The 24,792-nt window shown below is 39.2% G+C and overlaps 1 protein-coding gene across 18 annotated transcripts in view; it reads left to right on the top strand.

Annotated features, from left to right (window-relative positions):
• CLOCK (clock circadian regulator) overlaps positions 1 to 24,792 on the top strand; it is a 116,870-nt gene that overhangs the window by 82,465 nt on the left and 9,613 nt on the right. For 12 of the 18 annotated variants that reach the window (XM_021101324.1, XM_021101333.1, XM_021101318.1 and 9 more), the window contains 13 exons: positions 1,331 to 1,451; positions 5,385 to 5,498; positions 5,629 to 5,747; positions 7,683 to 7,765; positions 8,008 to 8,114; positions 10,494 to 10,641; positions 11,429 to 11,504; positions 15,355 to 15,496; positions 17,920 to 18,020; positions 18,499 to 18,588; positions 21,362 to 21,514; positions 22,352 to 22,561; positions 23,353 to 23,558. In XM_021101324.1, coding sequence (XP_020956983.1) covers positions 1,331 to 1,451; positions 5,385 to 5,498; positions 5,629 to 5,747; positions 7,683 to 7,765; positions 8,008 to 8,114; positions 10,494 to 10,641; positions 11,429 to 11,504; positions 15,355 to 15,496; positions 17,920 to 18,020; positions 18,499 to 18,588; positions 21,362 to 21,514; positions 22,352 to 22,561; positions 23,353 to 23,558 — 1,670 coding nt within the window. The remainder of the gene's footprint in view (positions 1 to 1,330; positions 1,452 to 5,384; positions 5,499 to 5,628; positions 5,748 to 7,682; positions 7,766 to 8,007; positions 8,115 to 10,493; positions 10,642 to 11,428; positions 11,505 to 15,354; positions 15,497 to 17,919; positions 18,021 to 18,498; positions 18,589 to 21,361; positions 21,515 to 22,351; positions 22,562 to 23,352; positions 23,559 to 24,792) is intronic. The other 6 variants (XM_021101335.1, XM_021101327.1, XM_021101328.1 and 3 more) reach the window with 3 other exon arrangements.

Here is a 24,792-nt window from a genome sequence, read left to right as displayed (position 1 = left end):
CATTTACTGTACAAATAATCACTTGATGCAAAGTGATTTGAAGGGTGGGATATAGGTGTGAGAGATGGGCACTTTAATTTACCTGTGAGAATTAAATAGAGATTAAAACATGATTCAGTGTTTTTGATGGGAAATGAAGGATGTGAGTAGTAAGTACTAAAGGAACTTTATTATTTTTACTTGGATCATGCAGTTGAGATAATTTGTTTGAAGCAAAGGAAATTTGAGAGATGGAGGCTACAAACATGAGTCGGGTGGACCTTGGGGTCTGGAGAAGGAAGCATCAGTGTGCAGCTTCGAGGAGAGTGCAGCCATCCTCCCCACCTTCTCCATCCCTGGGGGCTTTCTGTGTTTGTGTTATCCTTTGAGGTTTTTTTAATTTTGTTTTTAACAGTCTTTACAATGTTTAAAATTCAAACAAAATAAAAGCGGGACTTGTTAGGAACCCTTAGCCCAGTCTTCAGGGCTTCTTTTCACTTTTTGTGCTCTCTCCCCATGAAAGAGACAGCCTTGGAGATGGCACTTCAGTAACCCAGGACCCACCGAGGAGTCTGGAAATGTAGAGAAATCAGTGGAGAGGAACAGACTTGGCAGGCAGTGTGCAGTTACTGAAGTTTTGTTGTCATTGGTTTTTATGACAGCACTGTCTTACCTTTGATTCCACAGGCCTGACGTTGTGGGCACCCTGCTGTTTGTCAGATCACTGCTGTTCATTAGCACTGTATTTGAGTGAGGAGTATAATGCTTAACACACCACTTGCCTTTTGCAGGGGAGGGTGCTTAGCTTAAAGCATGGCTTTTTGACAGCAGGCTACAGGGTAGATGGCTGAAAAAGATGAAATAAAAAAAGGACACATTGGACAATTGAAATGGCACCAAAGTCAGGTTTTCTCCTTCTGTAGCCCACGGCTGCTCCCATGTCCCTTCATTGTCGTGCTCTCACCATAACGTAACTCCCAGAGGCTGGGCTGTATGCCAAGGCTACATCCTGTGGCCACAAATTCTTTTAGTCAACTTTCGTAGTCCTGTTCTATTTTAAATGTTCAAGTTTGGTGAAATTCGCCTTTATCAATAATTTGTCAGACTTTCAGAGGTCTTAGTGGTTGTGGATCAGATGACGCTATTATCAGAGGTTCTGAGGTCCATGCTAGCCTTCTTCACCTGCTCTTGTTTTTGGAGTTGTGCTCCTAACTTGACATTTATTAGCTTTTACATATAATTGAAAGTTAACCATATGCTCATCTGATGTTTTAAGAATGATTATGTACTTTTAAAATAAATGTTTCTTGAACCACTATAATTATTTAATTTTTTAAAACTTCTTTTTCAGTCTGATCTTGTGGATCAAAGTGTATTTAATTTTATCCCAGAGGGCGAACATTCAGAGGTTTATAAAATACTCTCTACCCATCTTCTGGAAAGTGACTCCTTAACCCCTGAGTATTTAAAATGTAAGTAGTAGCTGTTAAGCAAAAAGTTAAACAGATTCGTTTGCATTGTTCTTCTCTTTTTGTAGTTTTTGACAAACATAGATAAGTTTAATTAAACACATAGCATCAACCAGATACCATATTAAAAATTAAATATATATACATATGGTGGAATTATGACCATATTAAAAGTGTGAACTCTATTCCAGAATACATTGAAATCTCATTTTTTGTTATAATATGCCATAAAACTGTACTTTACATATAAATGGAATTTAACAATATATTCTTTTTTTTGTTGTTGTTGCTTTTTAGTGCTGCAATTGCGGCATATGGAGGTTCCCAGGCTAGGGGTCGAATCAGAGCCGTGGCTGCTGGCCTACACCATGGCCACAGCAACATGGGATTCGAGCCCCATTTGCACCCTACACCACAGCTCATGGCAATGCGGGATCCTTAATGCACTGAGTGAGGTCAGGGATCAAACCTGCGTCCTCATGGATACCAGTCGTGTTTGTTACTGCTGAGCCACAAGGGGACCTCCTGGCAATATATTTTATTAATTTTCATATAAAATCTTAGGTATTTAATGAGGAAAAAATTAAGCATTCTCATTTTCACCATCACTCACCAACTGAATGCAGAAACTGTGGGACAAAACTTCTGTATTTAAAAAAAAATACTTAGTAAAGGAAATCATTTGCTTGATTAATTAGACAGCATGAAACAATAATGTATTGGATATATGTAATGTGCCATATTATAAAAGTGCCAAGAATAGTCCCCACATTACTAAGTGTATACTCTGAGAAAAATTGGACAAATTGACCAGAGTATCTCATTCTTCTATTTTTCTTGGAAGGTAAAATTAGGTCCTGGCTCTGGTAAAATACACTGAAATTACGTGAAAATATTACTATAGCACTACATTTAGCCATTGTTACTAGATGTCTTCTTTAACCACTTTTTCCATGATTTAAAAATTTTGACTTTTCTGGTAATACTGACATTCATCATTTTGAAGGTTCTTTGTATTTTGACTCTTCAAATTTTGTAGCACTCTAACCATTCAGGAACTAAGATGTATGAATAGTCACTTTGATAGGGATAGATAAATTCTATAGCACCCTAACTGTTCAGGAACTGAAATGTATGAATAGTCATCTTTGATAGGGATAGATAGCCTATCAAAAGAAGTTGAGAAGAACTGGAGACCAGCAGAATCCATTTGATGCTTATAATTGTTTATAAATCCAGTTCTTATGGCCATGACCAAGAGACTACCCTGTCTTTGACCTAAAAGAAAGATGTGGTGGGGTATAACAATACGGAGGCCAGTTATATGCCTGTAAACAGTATTTGAAGTCAGGGGTCAAGGTAAATATGTAGAGTGGGGAGGGAAGAATTGGAGAGGTAGACAAAAGAGAGTGTGCTTTAGAGACCTTCACATGGGCAGCCTTGGCCGGAGACGGAGTGAGAACCATGGCACAAAGACAGACCTTGGGCTTCGTTTCCAAGATCAGAGGGAAGGATGGTAACAGTACTTTGCAATAGAGAAAAGCCTGAAGTTCCCGTCGTGGCGCAGTGGTTAACGAATCCGACTAGGAACCATGAGATTGCGGGTTCGGTCCCTGCCCTTGCTCAGTGGGTTAAGGATCCGGCGTTGCCGTGAGCTGTGGTGTAGGTCGCAGACGCGGCTCGGATCCCACGTTGCTATGCCTCTGGCGTAGGCCGGTGGCTACAGCTCCAATTCGACCCCTAGCCTGGGAACCTCCATATGCTGTGGGAGTGGCCCAAGAAATAGCAAAAAGACAAAAAAAGAAAAAAAAGAGAGAAAAGCCTTAATTAAATGACTTGCCGACCTAAGGCTTAAAGAACTGATAGACAGAAAAAGCTATTTCCATAGGCGAACAGCATATATTTCATGCCAAAGGAGTAAACATGTTTTAAAACAGAGGGGAAATTGCTTGGAAAATTCAGGATTCTATAAATAGGTCATTTGGGCCATAGTAAGGGTGAGGTGGTACCCATGATGTGCTTCGTGTCTAGAAAAGGGAATAGGGCCTAATAGTTCATCATAAACAGTTTGGTTTTTATTTTTTCTGTAGTGAGGAGTCAGTGAAGGATGATTTGGATAGTTTTGAGATCTGAAGGGAAAATCTCTCCGGTGAAAAATTTTGAAAAATGACCAGACCGATAGATAGCAGTGGAAGTAAGGATGGAGAGGAACGCATGCGTGTATGTGTGGAGTCTTTAAATTCAGTAGTACTTGGTGTTAGACACAGGTGACCAAGGAACTAGGATCAGCAGTAGGGAAGATTTTAGGAAGAAGGCAGTTAGAGGTTGAAAGTGCTGAGTTTGATGGTAAAGCCATTTGTGCTAATGACCAAAGAGGATGAGTTTGATGCTGCGAGGGAAGGCAGTTCTTGCATGTTGAAATAATAACAATGGAAGTAGCCCAGGAGAAGTAGGCAGGATTGAGTCTGAGAGGCTAGAGTGTATAAGTGTGGAGAACACATTTTTGCAGTTGCCAAAGAGATGCAGAGTAATCACATCTGGACTGAGTTGGTGGTACTGTCTGCTCAGTTGGAAAAAGTGACTCATGAGAGCTTCCCTGGTGACATAAGTAGCAGATCCTGATTCTTAGTTTGCGAGCTGGTGATAGAGAAGAGACCAAATTGATATGATTTCTAACTAAGGAGATAAGCATACGCGGGACAAAGGGAAAAGACAGCTGGCTTAGAAAGAGAGAGGGATGAAGTCACCTCAAACTATTTTGAGTTTTTAAGTTATTGATGGGACAATCTAGTAGAAATGTGCTGAAGTCATATAGTGATATGAGACTTTATCTTACATAAAAATGTTAGGTTTGGGGAGAGAGGTTTACAAGTGAAAAAGTTTATCAATTATGGTAAGTTTATCAAGTATTATAGATTATGATCAAAAGAACTTTAGTAAATGCCCACAGTTCGAAGACTGATTAGCAGAAGAGAGAGAAATAATCAATATGGTAGGAAGATAAGTTTGGTACTAGGGAATAAAGATGTGAGTTTTAAGAAGAGGTAGAAACAATGAGGAAAGACCATTGAAGTTAATACAAATGTTGCTGAATTTTAGAAGAGCAGTTTTATAGAAGTGTGAGGGCAAAAGCTGTAGTGCATGAAGTTGAGAGAAATGAATATGTGGAAACTGGAGCACATAATGAAAAGGAAGGAGGTCTGTGTTACTAAAAAGCATAGCATGAAAAACCCTTTTTTATGTTTGTGATGGAAAGACCTGGGCAGATTTAAAAACAGAAAGTAAAGGAGTTCCCATCGTGGCTCAGTGGTTAATGAATCCAACTAGGAACCATGAGGTTGCGGGTTCAATCCCTGGCCTCGCTCAGTGTGTTAAGGATCCAGTGTTGACATGAGCTGTGGTGTAGGTGGCAGACGTGGCTCGGATTCCATGTTGCTGTGGCTCTGGCGTAGGCTGGCAGCTACAGCTCTGATTAGATCCCTCGCCTGGGAACCTCCATATGCTGCGGGAGCAGCCTTAGAGAAGGCAAAAAGACCAAAAAAAAAAAAAGAAAGAAAGAAAGTAAAAACCCAAAGAAAAGCATGTGTGTGGATGCTTAAGGAACAGGTACCAGTGGTATGTGTGACCCTGGTCAGGGCAGGGGTGGAAGTGGTAGCTTGGGAATAGGAAGCAGAGCCTTTCTGGAAATGAAAGTGGAGGATGAGAAGAAAGGACAGATAAAAATAGAGGAGTATTGCTTATGTGGGAAGATCCATTGTCTTTATTAAGAATACAGTATGAGATCAAGCAGATCATCTCTGCTTTGTGAACTATAATAAAATGTCATTGAGGACCCTCTGCTGGAGAAAACGATTTTAAACTTCAACTATTATAATCTTATTTTATGTGATAGATCATTCATCGTGATCACAAATATGTCATGTTTTTCTATTGCAGCAAAAAATCAGTTAGAATTTTGTTGTCATATGCTTCGAGGAACAATAGACCCAAAGGAACCATCTACTTATGAATATGTGAAATTTATAGGAAATTTCAAATCTTTAAACAGTGGTGAGTTAAAGTGGTTCTCTTACAATGTATTTTCACTTGTATTCGTTTAAGCTTTTAGAGCTATCGGAATATCAGTAACAATCAGATTTTACTGGAGTAACTAAGGGTACTCATTTCTTCATTGCTCCAGTATCCACCTCAGCACACAATGGTTTTGAAGGAATGACACCACGCACACACAGGCCTTCTTATGAAGATAGAGTTTGTTTTGTAGCTACTGTCAGATTAGCTACACCTCAGTTCATCAAGGTATGTTTCTAATTTTATTTCCCAAAGTGGTTTCATTTCATATAATGAGGACTATCTGTTGCATAATTTTGTTGTTTCCAGGAACTGCCTATAAACATTGAAGTAGTGGCCATGAGTCAGTCAGTATGTATGTGATCATATTTTTGAAGCAAATAATGAGTTATCAAGGCATGATTAAATTATGTAATTTTAAAATATATACCCTTTATAGGTAACCCATGGTTGTATAGCACCACTGTCCTGCTACTGAAAACTTTTTTTTTTTTCCCTGCACCTGTAGCACATGGAAGTTCCTGAGCCAGGGATCAAATCCCAGCTGCAGCTGCGACCTGCACCACAGCTGCGGCCATGCCAGATCCTTTAACCCACTGTGCCAGGCCAGGGAGCAAACCTGCACCTCTGCAGTGACCCAAGTCATTGTAGTTGGATCCTTAACCCAGTGGCAACTCCATTGTGAAACATTTTAAGATGCATTTTTTTGTACAGTTCATAGCTACATTAAAGGGGAAAGGCCAAAAATCCAGATAATTTTAAAGATTGGTATTGAAATTTTCTTTTGAAATACTTAAGTGGCTTTTTACTACATTTAATACACCTTTTCAATTTTAAATTTCAGTTAAATAATTTATTTTTATATCCTGGACCTAGGATGCAGATGATGAGTAGGAAGGTGGGGAAATGAAAGACCTCAGTCACTGGAAAATGGCTGGAAATAAGCCAGGCTAAGATTTGAAATATAGGGAAACAGCATTTAATAGGACAAAGTCCTGAATTAGCAATTAGAAGACCTTAAACCAGTCTTACTATGCTTGTTTTGATCTTAGGAAATAATAGCAGTGGCTAACGTGTTTATCGAGTGCTTACCACATGCTGTATGTTTTGCATGCATTATCTCACTTAATTCTCATAAATGCTGGTGTGATCACCAGGAAACTGAGGCTCAGGGAAGTAAACTTACTTGGTCAAAGTCACAGCTACTGAGATAGATTCTAGTTCTTTTTTCTCTCAGAGCCCAAGCTCTTAATCACTGCCTTGTGCTACAGAAGGTCATTCAAGGACACTGAGGCAGGCTGGAATACATGGCTGAGAAAGACCAGAGTCTTGGGTTACTGTGTGTGCAGAGTGGCTAGGGACGGTGGGAGATGAGATTAGAAAAATAAGCAGAGGCCAGCAGTGAGGTGTGTCTCCTTTGCTCTTGTTTGTTTCTCCTTACTGCAGAGTATAGATTTATCCTAATGGGATGAGGAACCCTTAAGGTTTTCAAGCAGGGAACTTAGGTAATCATATTTGAGTATTTGTAAAGTAAAGGTGGCCAGAATAAAGATGAGTTGAAGGTCAGGGAGACCTGTTTGGAGACACTTTGGCGATAATGTGAGCCAAGCTGATGGTAAGGGTCTAGGGTCTAGACTAAGATCCTGAACGTGGAGGGATAGAATAGCTTTTTTAAAAACTTAGAAGGTGAAGTTGAAAGTATTTGGTTGTGGTCATTTAGATGGTGAAAGGTGAGAGTGAGTATGTTGTGACTATCAATTTCTAGACTCAGGGGCACAGCGCAGGCATGCCTGCAATATGGTGGAGCGATGTGTATCTGGGGTGAGGAAAAAGGTGGTAGTTCGTTCGTTTTTGGACACATCTGAGTTTGAGGTGTGGGGAAACATCCAGGCAGTTAGAAATAGAGAACTCTGATTCAGGAGAATGATCTAACTTCAGAATTAGAGTTTACAGGCATGTGAGTGAACAGAGAATGTGGAGTCAGAGGTACTCCCCAGAAACCTGTATCTGTTTGCTGCCACCTTCCTTGGAACTAGAAAATAAAAACATGAAAAAAATATCTAGGGAAAAGTTAGCTAATAATGACCTTTACAGCTAACAATATTTAAGACTCTGCCAAGGACACAGAAAAAATATTTCTAAATTTTAATTATTTATTTGTAGGAAATGTGCACTGTTGAAGAACCTAATGAAGAGTTTACATCTAGACATAGTTTAGAATGGAAGTTTCTATTTCTGGATCACAGGTAACTCCATTTTAAAATTCTATAAAAAGGTAATAATCATATTATAATTCTTGAAATTTATCAATTTCAAAGAAACTTTTTCTAATCAAGATGCTCAGTTCATTACGATTCATTATCCATCTAAAAAAAATTCATTATCCATCTAAAAAAAAAAATAAAAGTTCCTCCCAAAATTGATTTCTAGTTGAGTATTTTTCATTATGGAAAAAGTCCTAATATTGATTGTTTTATATGTAATTTAGGGCCCCACCCATAATAGGGTATTTGCCATTTGAAGTTCTGGGAACATCAGGCTATGATTATTATCATGTGGATGACCTAGAAAACCTGGCAAAATGTCATGAGCACTGTAAGTAGATTTGAACGTTTCCGGTGACCATAACTTTTTAATTTCTAACTATCGTGGCAATAGAAGGTGGTAAGCTGCAGACCTAGAAATATTTTTGTGTCTTAGAAATGTATTGGAAAATCTTATTTCATTCCAGTAGGAGTCCTACATCAAGTCTGAGTGAAACTTGTATTTTATACATTTCTGTCTACAGTAGTAAGTACTACTTATAATATGGCATCTAATTAACTTTGTTTTGAAGTGTATAAGCTCTACAGCTAGAGTAAGAGAAGTAGATCCCTTTGAAAATTGCAATAGTATGTCAAAATATTAGAACATGAGGAGTTTCCGTCGTGGTGCAGTGGTTAACAAACCCGACTAGGAACCATGAGGCTGCGGGTTCGGTCCCTGGCCTCACTCAGTGGGTTAAGGATCCGGCGTTGTTGTAAGCTGTGCTGTAGGTTGCAGACGCGGTTTGGATCCTGTGTTGCTGTGGCTCTGGCGTAGGCCGGTGGCTACAGCTCTGATTAGACCCCTAACCTGGGAGCCTCCATATGCTGCGGGTGCGGCCCTAGAAAAGACGAAATAAATTAAATAAATATATATATACATATATATATATATTAGAACACGATTCCATAAATTTTTATTTTCAGGCGTGTAAGTCTGCCCAGGAGATAGGTACACATTTAAAGAATCTCTTAGAAAACTCACAGTGAGCACTTCATTAATGTTACCTACCATTATTATATTAGCAGTAGGAACATTTTCATCTCGTTTTGCCCTGTTATAAACAGTTTACATATTCAGCTCTGTTATTCATCACCACAGCTGTAGAAAGTACATGCTGTTAGCATCTCCGCTGGTAAGCAGAGGCACAGTGAGGCTAACTTGCTGACTTACAGTCCCATAACTCACTGGTGGCAGAGATGGGCTTGAAATCTAGACTAGAGAGAAGCCTGCAGCTATGAACTCCACGCGTGATAGGGTGTGGCTCCAGGACCCTGCTTCAGACATGTAAGCTCCCCTCCCTTAAACAGTTGCTATCTCTTAAAAAAAAAAGAATCTAGACCAACCCCTTTGCCACTTGCTATTTATTCTTCATTTCAGAAGTTTGTTTTAATGATAGCTTTTATTTGCCTCTCTGATCCTACTCCCCAAATCCTTTTGGGTGTCCTCTAAAGCTTAATTACATATTTAAGATACTTTCATAATGTCTTTTTTTTTTTTTTTTTTTTGTCTTTTCTAGGGCCACACCCGTGGCATATGGAGGTTCTCAGGCTAGGGGTCAAATTGGAGCTGCAGCTGCTGGCCTACACCACAGCTCATGGCAATGTTGGATCCTTAACCCACTGAGCGAGGCCAGGGATCAAACCTGTGTCTTCATGGATGCTGGTTGGGTTCATTACCACTCAGCCATGAGGGGAACTCCCATAATGTCTTAGTCTGGTCTCATAAACCTTTCTCTCTGAAAATAAAGCATGTTATGTAGTATCTACTGTACGGAAGATTTTCAGAGTAAGTTATTATTTCACAAAAGAAACGTTCTTTACCTCAATTCATATGGGCAGTATTGCTCCGTGATGTATTAAAAAGATCTGACACTGTTATTAAGTAGCTAGGTAATTTTGGACCAGAAGTTTCAAGTCTGTAGATCTTGATTTCCTCATTAATCGTGAGCGAGAGAGAGTGATGATTCTGACCAGCATTTTCTAAGGTTTGTTCCACTGAATGCCGGTCAGTAAAAAAATGGATTTTATAGTCAAGGAAGCCTAGTAAGAGTTCATGATCAATGCCTATCTCGCCATCTCCAGAATCTTGACATACACTAGCATACTCAGGGTTTTGAGAAGACTTGTTTTAACAGAGTTTCCCAAGTTAGTTTAACCACAAATCCATTTTTTTGCTTAGTATCTGTTAAAAAGCTTCAGAACTTAAAATCTACAGAGAATGTTTTGGAAATTACTTTACTTCTCAGTTACTTTAAATAATTAAGTTGTTCTGGTTTGGGTTAAGGTTTAGAATTGAATGGCTCAGAGATGCCTGTGCCTGGGTCAGGGGGGAGAACTCAGTTCTGAGTACACACTGCTGTTACTCTCTGTATATCTTGGCAGGAGAAAGTCAGTAGATGAATCATTTGTTCTTGAGTATTTGGAAAGTTACCGTGTATGAAAAGTATCTAAGATCAGCAATAACTGGCTATAAGTTGGGTACTGTGGAAGATAGGATAATTGCTTGGGACTTTAAGCTGTCTCTACAGAATAGCATTTTTTATAATTTATATACTATATATTATTGAAAAGCCAGAAGAAGACTTGTGTATGTAGACTTAAATATGGATGATACTTTTTGGCTAAAAATATAATAATATGAATCAAAAAATATCTTTTTTTTTCTTAGTAATGCAGTACGGGAAAGGCAAATCATGTTATTATAGGTTCCTGACTAAAGGACAACAATGGATTTGGCTTCAGACTCACTATTATATCACTTATCATCAGTGGAATTCAAGGCCAGAGTTTATTGTTTGTACTCACACCGTAGTAAGGTAATAGTTCTTATATAGAATTTCTGAATTACAGAAACACCAGTAGTGATTCTTGTAATTTTTATATTTGATTTTCTATGAAGTACAAAGTGATTTTTCCCCCATTTTCGATATTAAACTTATTAGATTTACTTAAAGGCATTATATAGAAATAGAATACAGGTATATAGAGATAAATAATTCCTGACATAAATTTTATGATTTAGAGCAGATGTTGTAACTGTCTTTTTTTTCTGTCTCTTTAAGGCTGCACCCTTGGCATATGAAAGTTCCCAGGCTAGGGAGGGGTCCAATTGGAGCTGTAGCCACCAGCCTACACCACAGCCACAGCAACGCCAGATCCGAGCCGCATCTGCACCCTACGCTAACACCTGATCCTTAACCCACTGAGTGAGGCCAGGGGTTGAACTTGCATCCTCATGGCTGCTAGTCTTATTCGTTTCTGCTGAGCCATGATAGGAACTCTGTAACTGTCTTTTATGTACGACAGTCAGCCATGTAAAAAGAGAACCAGATTAGGTAAAGTATACTCTTCCTTTACTTAATTCCTTTTAAGTTCTGCGTAGTTACACATTAGTTACAGTAGCAACGTAAAATTTTTGAGGTATCTAGAAAAATGGAATTTGAATTAAGATAGTGTACTATAGCTATGTTTTAGGTTTGTGTGGTGCATAAAAAATAGTCTGGAGTTAGGAATGAACAAATAAGACACATAAGTGCTAAATGGTTGCACCTCTGCAGTATTTTAAATGAATGATCAAACACTGAAATTTTTTTCCGTTTGTAGTTATGCGGAAGTTAGGGCTGAAAGACGACGAGAACTTGGCATTGAAGAGTCTCTTCCGGAGACAGCTGCTGACAAAGTATGTATCTTACCGCTTTTTAAAATCATTTTATTTCTTCCCTGTGATAGATAGGACTCAGTAATTTATAGGAAAGTTATTTTGCAAATATTTCATTTCCTCACTTGTGACAGGATTATCATTATACTTCACTATGTATTTTTGTACTAAAATTACTATTTTGAAGCTTCTAAAAAAGATGTGAGGGAGTTCCCACGATGGCGCATTTGGTTGAGAATCCTACTGCAGGGGCTCAGGTGGCTACAGAGGTGCGGGTTTGACTCCCAGCCCAGCACAGTGGGTTGAGAGAGCCGGCATTGCCACAGCTGCGGCTCGGGTTCAGTCCCTGGCCTGAGAGCTTCCATATGCTGCGGGTGCAGCTTAAAAAAAAAAAGATTTGATCTGCTGTTTAGTGATAATTATATGAGAGACTTGTATGATCACAGATTTAAACTTACATTTATTAGAATGTGCTAGGCTCTGACAGGTTTTTCTGTGAATTACAGATGTCATTTCTCAGACATCCTTATCTGATAGGTGATATCCCCAAATCAGGGAATAGTAAAACTGAGCATTAACTCATGGCTTGGAAAGTTATAGTCAGATTTTGAACTATGGTTTCTCTTTTCTTTTTTTCAGGTAGAAGTAGTCTGTTAGCTACCTAATGCTGTGTAACAGAACTTAATGGTGTGAAATAACACACATACATCGTTTCACAGTTTTTGTGAGTCAAGAATGCAGACCCAGTTTAGCTGGGCCTCTGCTTCAAAATTGGTCTTGAGGCTGCAGTCAGGGTGTCAGCCCAGGATCTGTCCCCAACGCTGTAGTCAGGATGTCAGCCTGGGGTCTGTCCCCAAGGCTGCAGTCAGGGTGTCAGTGGCCCTCGGTCATCTCAAGGGTCACCCTAGGCAGATTGTGTTTCCAGGCTCACTTAGCGGTTGTTGGAGGGATTGGGTTCCCCATGGGCATTTAGACTGGGGATCTTGGTTTGGAGATGGAGATAGAGGGTGTGCAGGAGAAATGGCATTGCCATGTCACCTCTTTTCTTGTGGTATACGTTACTTCGAGATCATTGTTTGTGTGTACATGTATGTGTGTGTGTGTGTACATATGTATGTGTGTGTGGATATGTGTATATATGTGTGTGTGTATGTGTTTGCAGTATGTGTGGATGTGTATATGTATGTGGATGTGTTTGTGTATGTATGTATATGTATGTGTGTATGTATGTGTGGGTGCAGATGTGCATGTGTGTATATGTATGGATGTGGATGTGTGTGTATGCATGTGTGTATATACTTATGCGTGTATATGGATGTGTGGATGTATGTGTTTATATGTGTGTGTATGAATGTAGGTGTGGTATATATATGTAGTGCATGTGTGTATGTGTATACATGCGTCTGCTCCTAGGCAGTTAGAGAGGAGAACAGGGAGTTGTTCCTAGTTCACTGCTGCACATGGAGGGCCTTGATGGGCCCTCATTCTGAACACGCTTCTGCTGTAATGAGGCGGACAGAAAAGATGGCTGTATTTGCATACCTGCTGTGTCAGTAGGCAGTTGGATGTTTGGTGATGTTAGATGTTCTCATCTATTTAAAGCAAGGCTGTCAGTTGAAAGAGGGGGAAAAGAAGTTTAAAAGCAACACGAAAGGTGTGGAATAATTGTCAAGAGTAGGAAAGTGAGCCTGCTAGAAACACAGTGTTTCTGTTCAGTGTTGAGTATGCATTTTAGGTTGACTTTAATTGTTTCCAAAGGAATGTCTGAGCAGGTGAGCTGGAAACCTTAGGGAAGTATGGTTTAAAGTGGGGTTTTAATTTCTGCTTTTAGAGGTGCTACAGTATCTGGTAATGACAGGTGCAGTGATTGAACAAGGTAGAGTGGAGGAAGAAGTTTATCAAAGATGAGGAACCATAGAGAGCCCAGGAGAGATGTGGGGGACTTGTCTGTACGGGTCAGTGGAGTAAAGGAGATTTTGAGCAGGGAAATACTGAGTTCCAGAGATGCTTAGAGTACTTCATCTATAAACTAAAGTGTCATCGTTATTCTGTTGGGTTTTTTTTTTTTTTTTTCCACTTTTTTTTCCTGATGTGAAATATACATAAAATTAACCATCTTAACCAATTTTAAGTGTACAGTTCAGTGGCATTAAATGTACATTCACACTGTTGTGAAGCATAACTACCATCCATCACCAAAATTTTGGTCTTTCCAAGCTGAAGCTCTATACCTATTCACTAGTACCTCCCAGACCCTCCTCTCTCCAGCCCTGGCAGCCACTGATATGCTTCTGACTCATGTAGGTACCTCATAAGTGGAACCATGTAGTATTTGTCTGACTGGCTTATTTCACTTGGCAAAAGACCCTCACGGTTCGTCCATATTGTAGCATGTGTCAGGATTTCCTTGTAAAGCCTGAATAATACTCAACTGTGTGTATACCACATCGATGGATACTTGAATTGTTTTTGGCTATTCTGATCAATGCTGCTATGAATATGGCTGTGCAAATAGCTATTTGAGTCCCTGCTTTCAGTTCTTTTAAGGATATACCCAGAAATGGAATTGCTGACTCATATGGTAGTTCCGTATTTAATTTTTTGAGGAACTGTTACACTGTTTTCAGTAGTAGCTGTGCTATTTTACGTTCTTGCCAACACTGCACAGGAGTTCCAATTTCTCCGTATCCTTGCCAACATTAAAAAATAAAAATAAAAACTACTGTATATCATCCAGCAAGCCCACATCTGAGTATTTATCCAAAGTAATTGAAATCAGAATCTCGGGGAAATACTAGCACTCCAGTGTTCAGTGCAGCACTATTCACAATAGCCAAGACACAGAAATGTGTAAATGTCTACCAGCAGCTGAATGGACTAACCAAATGCGGCGTATACATGCAGTGAAGTATTGCTATTCAAACTGAAAAGGGAAGGATGTTCTGCAGTCTGTGACACAGGCAACTCTTGAGGACATTATGCTGAGTGAAATGAGCCAATTTTCCTTTTTTTTTTTTTGGTCTTTTTGCCTTTTCTGGGGCCACTCCTGTGGGATATGGAGTTCCCAGGCTAGGGGTCTAATCCGAGCTGTAGCCACCGGCCTATGCCAGAGCCACAGCAACGCAGGATCAGAGCCACATCTGCAGCCTACACCACAGCTCACAGCAACCCCGGATCCTTAACCCACTGAGCAAGGGCAGGGATTGAACCCAAAACCTCATGGTTCCTACTCAGATTTGTTAACCACTGCGCCACGACAGGAACTCCTCTATTTTTTTTGATAAAAGCCATCCTGATGAATGTGAAATGGTGTTTCTTGGTTTTGATTTGCATTTCTCTAATGATCAATAGTATTAAGCATCCTTTTTATATATTTACTGGCCACTTATGTATCTTCTTTGGAGAAATGTCTATGCAAGACCTTTGCATATATTTTAATTGGATTGTTTGTTGGGAGGGATTATTTATTTTTTGCTTTTAGTAGTTGGAGCTTTTTATATATTCTGGGTATTAATTCCTTATCACATAAACGATTTACAAATGTTTCCTCCCATTCCATGGTGCCTTTCCACAGTTTTAGTTCTTAATGTTTAGGTCTGATTCATTTTGAGTTAATTTTTACATGTGGTATAAAGTAAAAGTCTAAAAACTTAATTCCCTTGCATCTGTTGTTTCTTTACATAGAGAATGAAACCAAAACTTTCTGGCTATAAAAATATAAATGTTCATCTCTTTACCTAATATCATATAGGTACACTTGTCTTGTTATGGGTAAAAACTGATTTTAAGGAGGAGGGATTAGCAAGCAATATTGCTGATTTAGGGATCTCTGAACTGAACAAGAAAACATTTATTTTGTTTGTCTCCTTAGAGCCAAGATTCTGGGTCTGATAATCGTATAAGTACAATCAGTCTCAAGGAAGCGTTGGAAAGGTTTGACCGCAGCCCGACTCCGTCCGCTTCCTCACGGAGTTCGAGGAAGTCCTCACACACAGCCGTCTCAGACTCTGCCTGTGAGTGTGCCCTAGCTGAAAGCAGACATGCTCTGAAGAGAGTGCTTCTCCCTTGTTTGTGTTACTCGTATCAGCATTTTTCATCAGTTCCTAAGGAGTTAACCTTCCCAGGGGACAAGAGGCACATTGCTTACCTTTAAGCAAAGAATTAAGTTTATAAAGTAGCCTTTAAAATAGGTAGGTGGGTGGCAATGTTGGTACTATTTTTGATTATCCTTCAAAAAGAAAGCAGAACTTACAGTAATTCCTTTTTTATTGGTAGAGCCGGTAAGTGTTCTTTAAGTTCGCTTTTCGAAAGTGTTTTGTGTGTATTTTGTCTTTATGAAGGTTTGTATAATTGTCATTAAATTAGTATACTTTTTAATTTTTTACAAAGAGTTTAGCACTTTTATTTCTCAGAGTATTAAAACATGTAATAAGGAAAAGAGGGTTGTTTGAACCACTTAGCACCGTGGCTAGAATTTCTGAGATCTTAGGGAAAAAAATTTTTCCCTATTATAGTCATTTCTCTGCTTAAAAAAAATGTTATCTTACTGTGGTAAGAACACTTAGAATAAGATCTGTTACCCTCTTAAATTTTTAAGTGTACAATGTGTACTTGTTGACTGTAGGTACAGTGGTGTACTGCAGATTTCTGGAGCGTATTCATTGTGCTTCTCTGAAGCATTATGCCAGCTGATTAGTAACTCCCCATTTCCCTGTCCCCTGGCCCTTGGCAGTCGCCTTTGTGCTCTTTGATTCAGTGAATTTGACTCTTTGAGAAAAATCTCATGTGATGGAGTCATGCAGTACTTGGCTGTCATTGGCTCATTTCGCTCAGCATAATGTCCTCAAGAGTCACCCTCGTCACAGACTGCAGAACGTCCTTCCCTTTTCAGTTTGAATAGCAATACTTCATTGTATGTGTACACTGCATTTGGTTAGTTCATTCACCTGTCGGTAGACATCCAGGCATTTCTGTATCTTGGCTATTGTGAATAGTGCTGCCATCAACACTGGAGTGCTAGTATCTCTTTGAGATTCTGATATCAATTACTTTGGATAAATACTCAGATATGGGTTTGCAGGATCATGTATGGTAGTTCTTTTTTTTTTCTTTTTTTTTTTTTTTTTATAAGAGCCTCACCTGCAGCATATGGAAGTTCTCAGGCTAGCAGTTGAATCAGAGCTGCATCTCCTGGCCTACACCACAGCCACAGCAACCCTGGATCTGAGCTGCATCTGTAACCTATGCCCAGCTTGCATCAACAGTGGATCCTTAATCCATGGAGTGGGGCTGGGGATCGAACCCACATCCTCACGGATGCTACGTTAGGTTCTTAACTTGCTGAGCCACAACTCCCTCTGTTGGGAGGTCGTTCTATTTTTAACTTTTTTTGAGAAATGATCTATTGTTTTCTACAGCAGCTGCACCATTTCTCATCTCTACCAACAGTGTGCAGGGCTCCGCTTTCTCCACACTCTTGACAACACTCGTCTTTTGATTTTTTGATGATAGCCATGTTGAGAGGTAGAGGTGATCTGATCATGGTTTTGATTTGCACGTCCCTGATGATTAGGATATTGAGTATTATTTCATATCCTGGCTGTCCATCTGTATATCTTCTTTAGAAAATTATCTATTCAGGTCCTTAGGCTATTTTTTACTAGTTTTTTTTTTTTTAAACTATTGAATTGTAACCTTTTTTTTTACATTTTGAATTAAAGTATAGTTGATTTACAGTGTTGTGCCAGTTTCTGTTGTACAGCATTCTGCTCTGGTCAGACATTTGTGTATATATTCCTTTTCTTTTTTTTTTGTCCTTTGTCTTTTTGTTGTTGTTGTTGTTGCTGCTATTTCTTGGGCCGCTCCTGCGGCATATGGAGGTTCCCAGGCTAGGGGTTGAATCGGAGCTGTAGCCACCGGCCTACGCCAGAGCCACAGCAACGCGGGATCCGAGCCGCATCTGCAGCCTACACCACAGCTCACGGCAACGCCGGATCGTTGACCCACTGAGCAAGGGCAGGGACCGAACCCGCAGCCTCATGGTTCCTAGTCGGATTCGTTAACCACTGCGCCACGACGGGAACTCCCATATTCCTTTTCTTATATTATTTTTTATTGTGGTTTCTCCCAAGAGACTGGATTGAGTTGTCTGTGCTATACAGTAGAACCTCATTGCTTATCCATTCTAAATGGAATAGTTTGCATCTACTAACATGGTAACCATTTTTATAGTGGAAGTTTTCCTATTTCAGATAATGTTTTTGTCCTTAAAAAATGAGTAATTAAAATTAATCTTTTTGTCAGACTTTCCTTTTATCGAATAATTTAAAAAAACTCAAAAACACTTTTATCCACTGAAATGCATTTTGAGATTGTTTTTTTAAGATCGTATATGTTAAAGTACTAATGCTATTCTGTTTTTGTTGATGAACCTCAGCAACACCAACAAAGATCCCAGCAGACACGAGCACCCCTCCCAGGCAGCATCTGCCAGCCCATGAGAAGATGGTACCAAGGAGGCCCTCGCTTGGTGGTCAGGTACGCTCTTCTGACGGAAGGTTTTACTGAAGGGGAAAATCACCCAAATCTTGAGAAATTCATTTATTAATTATCCCTTTTCTATAAATTTTGAAATAGTTGTTGATATATAACACTTAAGGTTTTTTCTGTGAAGTAGTTGTCAGACATACTGATCCTTTTCATTATTTTTCAGGTGAAAATGTTAGATTTTATTCAGTTATGAAAAGCTGATAATTTAGAGCTATTTTATATCTAATTTCAAATACCAATCACTTTAGTGAAGTCCAGCCAGCAAGGTAATGTGGCTGACGCCTTGGAAGACAAAAAGATGAGTGGGGAGAAGGCCTTTCCAGCTTAGAGGGCACATGCCGGTGCGCAGCCTGAAAGGCGTGGGCTGCTTGGGATTCGCTTGTAAGACGCCGTGGTGATGCTTCTGGTGCAAGTGGTCGTGTGCGGGAGTGATTGTCACCCCAATCATTTTTTATTTTGCTTCTAGTCCCTAAATTCCCAGTCTGTTGGTCAATCATTAACACAGCCAGTGATGTCTCAAGCTGCAAATGTATCAGTTCCACAAGGCATCTCTCAGGTATTTTTGTTTGTTTCAGTTAAGTATTTTAAAATTTCAAATTGTTTTTAAGCTACTAGAGATTTTTAAAAATACAGATGCAGTAAATCTCACCTGTGGGCATTTAGACTACCTGGGGATATTTCTGAGTGAGGTTAGGGTATCACTGGCCCTTTCGTAGGCAAGGGCCAGGAATGCTGTCTTTGAGGGTGCATGACAGCTGTGCACAACACAGAATTGTCTTGCTTAATCCCTGCTGAGAAACACTGTAGACGGTAAGCTGTTAAAGGTGAAATACAGCTGTTCATTTGGTTCTTCCTGTGGGTGTTGGAAGAAGTGAGTAATTTTATTTATGTACTTTTTCATTTGTTCATATCCAGGACATTTATTGAGTTCCTTGTATTAGCAGATATCACAGGTGCTGGCGGTACAAATTTATCTCTACTAAGAGACTTTATTATTATCTAGAGGTAAAATGACAACTAGAATACAGTGTTACACAGTCAGTTCAAGATAAAAGACTGAGATAAGAGCATGTTAGATGGATACTTCATGTGGCCTAAAGAAGTGAAAGAGGACTTTCTGGAGGAATTGTTGCTGGAACTGAGTCCCACAGGAGGCCTCAATACAAAAACTAGCATGACAGAGGGGAGGTATTACAGAAGCCACATGTTTGATTATAACGTTGTGACTTTTAATTTATGATTCTTCACTCATTCAGAACCTTAGACATGTTAAAAATACTAATAAGTTGTACTAAAAATAATCTTAAATTAACTTTAACAGTATCTTCGTTTCAAATAGTGATAGTTAACAATAGGTAAAAACAATATTTTTCTAAAAATACCTTTTTCTTATATGATTATTTAAATTATACATGTATAATTATAGCTAGTATATATTATGACACTTATACAAGTATATCGACAATGTTATAAATTACCTAAATGTCATAATCTCAACTTCTAACAACATATGATTGTATGAGGTATTTATAAGAAGACAGTGTTATTGGAGTTGCAGTAGTTTTTATCAGCTATTTATTGAGTCCTCAAATGCTTTCTATTCTGAAATGTAACAGATTTTAATGTAAATATTTGATATATTTTCAGTATTATTAGTTCATTAATCTCAAGATACTGAATAAGAATTTCTAAACAGATATTGAATAAGAATTTCTTAACATATATATTCATGAAATAAACAGTATCTGTTGTGTCAAAATGTTAAGTTTCAAGTTTCATATTTCTTTCAATGACAAGCCAAGCACTTTGCTTCTTAGCTCTATGATTTTCTTAACATTCTGTATTCTGTGTTTATTTTTATTTTCTTATTTGCACTTAGTAGAAATCCTTTCAATGGTGACAGTGGAATGTTTACCTAAAGATATAAATAACTTTAGTTAGGATAAACTATATTAGTATAGCATAAATATAATTTGTAATATTTTCTCACACCCAGTATACTCTAACATATGATCTGATTACTGTCATCTTCATAAGTCAGAGTTGTATTCTTTGTTTTTGTGTTTTCTTTTTAGGGCTGCACCCATGACATATGGAAGTTCCTAGGCCGGGGTTGAATTGGAGCTGCAGCTGCCGGCCTACACCACAGCTATAGCAACACCAGATCCTTAACCCACTGAGTGAGGCCACGGATCGAACCTGCATTCTCATGGATGCTAGTCGGATTTGTTTCCGCTGCGCCACAAGGGGAACTCCCTGAGTTATATTCTTTGAAAAGTAATATTCACTATTCTCAGTGCAAACTTTTGAAGATAAGTAATAAAAAAGCTTTTGAGGGGCATTTGTCACTTTTGGATGCATTGTAGGAGACAGTTTCAAGATTTAGACAGATTTCTAATAAAGTGAAATTCTTTCTGCTCTTACACTGTATCCTGTACTGAATATTCCTGGAAATAAGTAAATGAACTTACACATACGTGTGTATATATATATATATAGAGAGAGAGAGAGAGACTTAAGAAATGGTGAGTCACCAAGTGTAGCTAGATTTCAAGCAGTAGTAAATGAGCTACCTAGAATGCAGGTGAAACAAATTAGTAAGATTGAAAACCTTTTCTTACTCTGGAAATAGAATAACTGTGCTTTTCATTCACAGATGCATTCATTCATTTATAATTGCTTAGTCTTAAAAAGCCTAGGTTTCATACTTGTCTGAGAACAGTTTCAGGTGAAAAGAAGGATAAAAATATTATGCTTGGTTATCTGTCAGATTTTTATTCTGAGTTTTGAAGACCGTAGGGATGCTGGGTGTAGAGAGCAGCCAAGGAGGAGCAGCTTGGGAGGCCCCCCCTAAACTGCTGCTCCTCCAGGTCAGGCCAGGCCAGGCTGAGGATCAGGCCCTACTGGGGCCGCTGTGGCTGGAGCCACTGGATGATAGACACTCTGACTGAGGTGCATGGACCAGGGCTGGAGAGTGGGACCACCTGCCGAGAAGCCACCCACTACGATGCTAGTGAGGCTGGAGCGCAGCTGATTCTCTGTAGGGCGCGCCCCGTGGTGTAAGAGCTGGAAGGAGAGCAGCAGGACCAGAAAGACGAGCACCTCATTTGCGGCATCCCTCAGCATCTTCTGCTGATGGGACTGCTTGTACTTACAGGGTCCAATCCAGTGTCCCAAAGCCGAGCCAAGAGGTGACTTAGGAGCTGAGAGGCAGTACATGAATAAGTGGCAAAACATTCTTATCTCACGATACACTGCTTAGCTTCACCGTGTACAACTGGGAGAAGTGCTTCTCAGAGATTTTACACTTTCCATTCACAATACTTCAGTTTCAGTTCTCAGCTCAGTTAGGAGCCATGCAGCATCTGAAAGACCAGTTGGAGCAACGGACACGGATGATAGAGGCAAATATTCATCGGCAACAAGAAGAATTAAGAAAAATTCAGGAACAACTTCAAATGGTCCATGGTCAAGGGCTGCAGGTTGGTTATATTTGAATACAAGCAAAGCATGCTGTCACATTTTAGATTCATAGGAAACAGTCTTGTTTAATGAAACACGTGGTGCCAAAGATACATTTCATCAGTTTAGTTCCATAAATACTTATTGGTTATACTCAGTATGATTTTGCATTTACAGTCTCGAAAGATAATTCATTCTGAGAGTGTCTCCATCCACATCCTTGTTTCTCCATGTTAAAGTCATCTCAGTTGCATTTTTAGTAAGTTTAAATCCATAATAGCAAAATAATATGTTACATAGACTTTTAGGTACATGTAGCTACCGAATTTACAAAATAGTCTTCAGTCTTTTTACAATAACATGCCAGTAGGAATGATTCAAATTAGTCTCTTTGGTCCAGCAGCAGGGCCACTCTAAAGTTATGCTTATCTGAAGAGACTAGGAATTTGGTAAAAGGAAACTTGAAGTGAAAACTACTCCTGTTTAATGCCATGCTTTTTTAGTGATGAATGATGCCGAGTCCCCCACCCCTGTCTGCAGACCTTTGAGTAGCTCTGAGTTAGGGTCTCTGATACAATAATCTCCAACATGTAAAATGTCAATCAAGTGAAGGTTTTAAAATTTGCAATACTTTTTCTGAAATTTGGAAACATGATAGTGTGAGGGTGACTGGAAGAATGAAAGTGAGGTATCACATTTTATTCAGTAATTGCTTATTGCTCATTGTTCATTCAGAATGACTTAGTTGTCTTGATATTTGCTCTTTAAACTTAATTTATAGCTGTTTTGCTTTCTTTTTTAATACTCATTCTTTTTAATTTAAAAAGATCATTTTAATGTGTTCTTTATTTTTAAAGATGTTTTTACAGCAGTCAACCCCTGGATTGAATTTTGGTTCTGTTCAGCTTTCTTCTGGAAATCCATCAAATCTTCAGCAGCTCACATCTATAAGTATGCAAGGCCAAGTTGTTCAAAATAACCAGATTCAAAGTGGAATGAATGCTGGACCCATTAGCACAGCTCAGCATGTGATACAGCAGCAGACTGTACAGAATTCATCAAGTCAGGTAACATGGCCGAGGACCATGGGCTGTGGATTGAAACGTGTGGTGTGCTAAAACAAAAATAAACCTTCATTTTGAACAATACCATATTTAAAACTTTAATAATCATAATTCGAAAGTACAGTATTGAAGGTGATCCTTAAAATAATTTGTGTAGGAGTTCCCTGTTGGCATAATGATTAAGGGTTCAGCCTTGTCACTCCTGTGGCTCGGGTCAGGTTTGATCCCTGACCCAAGAACTTCGACATGCTGTGGGTGCAGCAGTTGTGCACAAAACTTATGAAATTGTTGAATAGGAATTGTTGAATATTAAGTGCTTTCAAGATTTTGACATTTTAAAAATTTTGCAGTTTGCTTAAAATGAACACAGAGACTACTTCTCTGTGTTAAAAACAAGTTTGACTTGCAAGAGGCTGGCCAGGACTTAGGTTACCACATGTGGAGACTGTATCGTTTGGCACGTGAATCTATGTAAACCCAGACTTCAAATGTCTAATGTCAGTCTCTGACCTTGGGCGTTTGACTGAAAGCCTTCACGTATATTTTCTTCATCCCTGTTGAGATCATGCTCCTTTTCTAAAGTCGTAGCTTACTTTCCAGCAGGATGTGGGAGACCACTTCATTCTCATTTTACTACACGTCATTCCTGGATGGTTAGCTTTCTTCCAGAGTAATGTGTTCTGCCATTTCTTTTTCTGTCAAGTCAGCTATTGTTAGAACGATGAGTAGTAGAAGCCTATTTCCTGAATACATTTTCTTCAGGTAATTTATCTGTAAAATCTTCTCTTCTCTAGCAGAGTCAACAAAACGTTCTGAGCGGGCACAGTCAACAGACATCTCTCCCTAGTCAGACGCAGGGCACTCTGACGGCCCCACTGTACAACACCATGGTGATTTCTCAGCCGGCGGCCAGCAGCATGGTCCAGATTCCATCTAGCATGCCACAGAACAGTTCCCAGAGTGCTGCACTGGCTGCGTTCCCTCAGGACAGACAGATGAGGTAGGTGTCACCTTGCACTAGTCATTCCAGAGAAATACATTGATGGATGAAGAAACAGTACATGGAGTTCTCGCTGTGGCTTACTGGGGTAAGAACCTAACTGCAGCGGCTCGGATTGCTGCAGAGGCTTGGGTTCAGTCCCCGGCCCAGCGCACTGGGTTAAAGGATCTGGTGTTGCTGCAGCTGTGGCTCACATTCAGTCCTTGGCCCAGGAACTTCCATGTGCTATGGGTGTGGCCATAAAAAAAATAATAATAATAAAATAAATTTACTTTTAAAAATGTGATTTTAATTTGTTGCTCACACTTGAATTTGAAATAAAAACACAGAATGTATCCATTGTTTAAGGACTTTTAATAGAAGAGTAGCAGCAAATTTTGTTTCATCTCCAAAAGTTTGCTAACAAATACTATAGTATCCAAGTTTTATGGGACACTGTTGTACAAGTTTTATAACGGGTTTTGTCCATATCACAATAAAACTTTAATTGTTTTAATACAGAGGCCGATGAGTTTCCCGTGTAGCAGCATTGGTTAGGGTGCATACTACCATAGTATTATACACGTTAGGGAATAAGAGTAGCTCATTTCCTTGAGTTTTAAGTATTGTACTAAGTGCTCAAAATATATTATGTCATTTAATTCTTATTTTAAAAAACAGGGGAGTTCCCGTCATGGCTCAGCGGTTAACGAATCCTACTAGGAACCATGAAGGTGCGGGTTCGATCCCTGGCCTTGCTCAGTGGGTTAAGGATCTGGCGTTGCCCTAGGTCGCAGACACAGCTCAGATCTGGCGTTGCTGTGACTCTGGTTAGGCTAGAGGCGACAGCTCCAATTAAACTCCTAGCCTGGGACCTCCATATGCCACGGGTGTGGCCCTAGAAAAAGACAAAAAGACAGAAAAAAACCAAAAAAAAAAAACCAAAGCATGTCAGGGTCTTTTATTTCTTGGTTAAGAAAAAAGTGAGTTGTTAATAACTTTGTCTAGGGCCTCTAGCTAGTTGGCAGCCAGGGGTGGGTGTGGGGGGTCTGAGTCAGACCTGGGTTTCTGACTTCAGAGCTCTGGTGCCTACTAAACGGTAGAAAATCCACTAGGTAGGACTTGTTTTAGTCATCCATAACTGATTTAGAAACAGATAATTTGGAGAAATACCTTTTTCAAATATTAGGAAGGTGTTTTTCAATAACTATAGGATTTGTATAGACCTGAAAATCCTATTTTAAATAATTTTTGT

The sequence above is a fragment of the Sus scrofa genome, chromosome 8, assembly GCF_000003025.6.
Source record: "Sus scrofa isolate TJ Tabasco breed Duroc chromosome 8, Sscrofa11.1, whole genome shotgun sequence".
NCBI lineage: Eukaryota > Metazoa > Chordata > Mammalia > Artiodactyla > Suidae > Sus > Sus scrofa.
The sequence above is the reverse complement of the archived record's forward strand: the minus strand, read 5'-3'. Positions and strand labels throughout refer to the sequence as shown.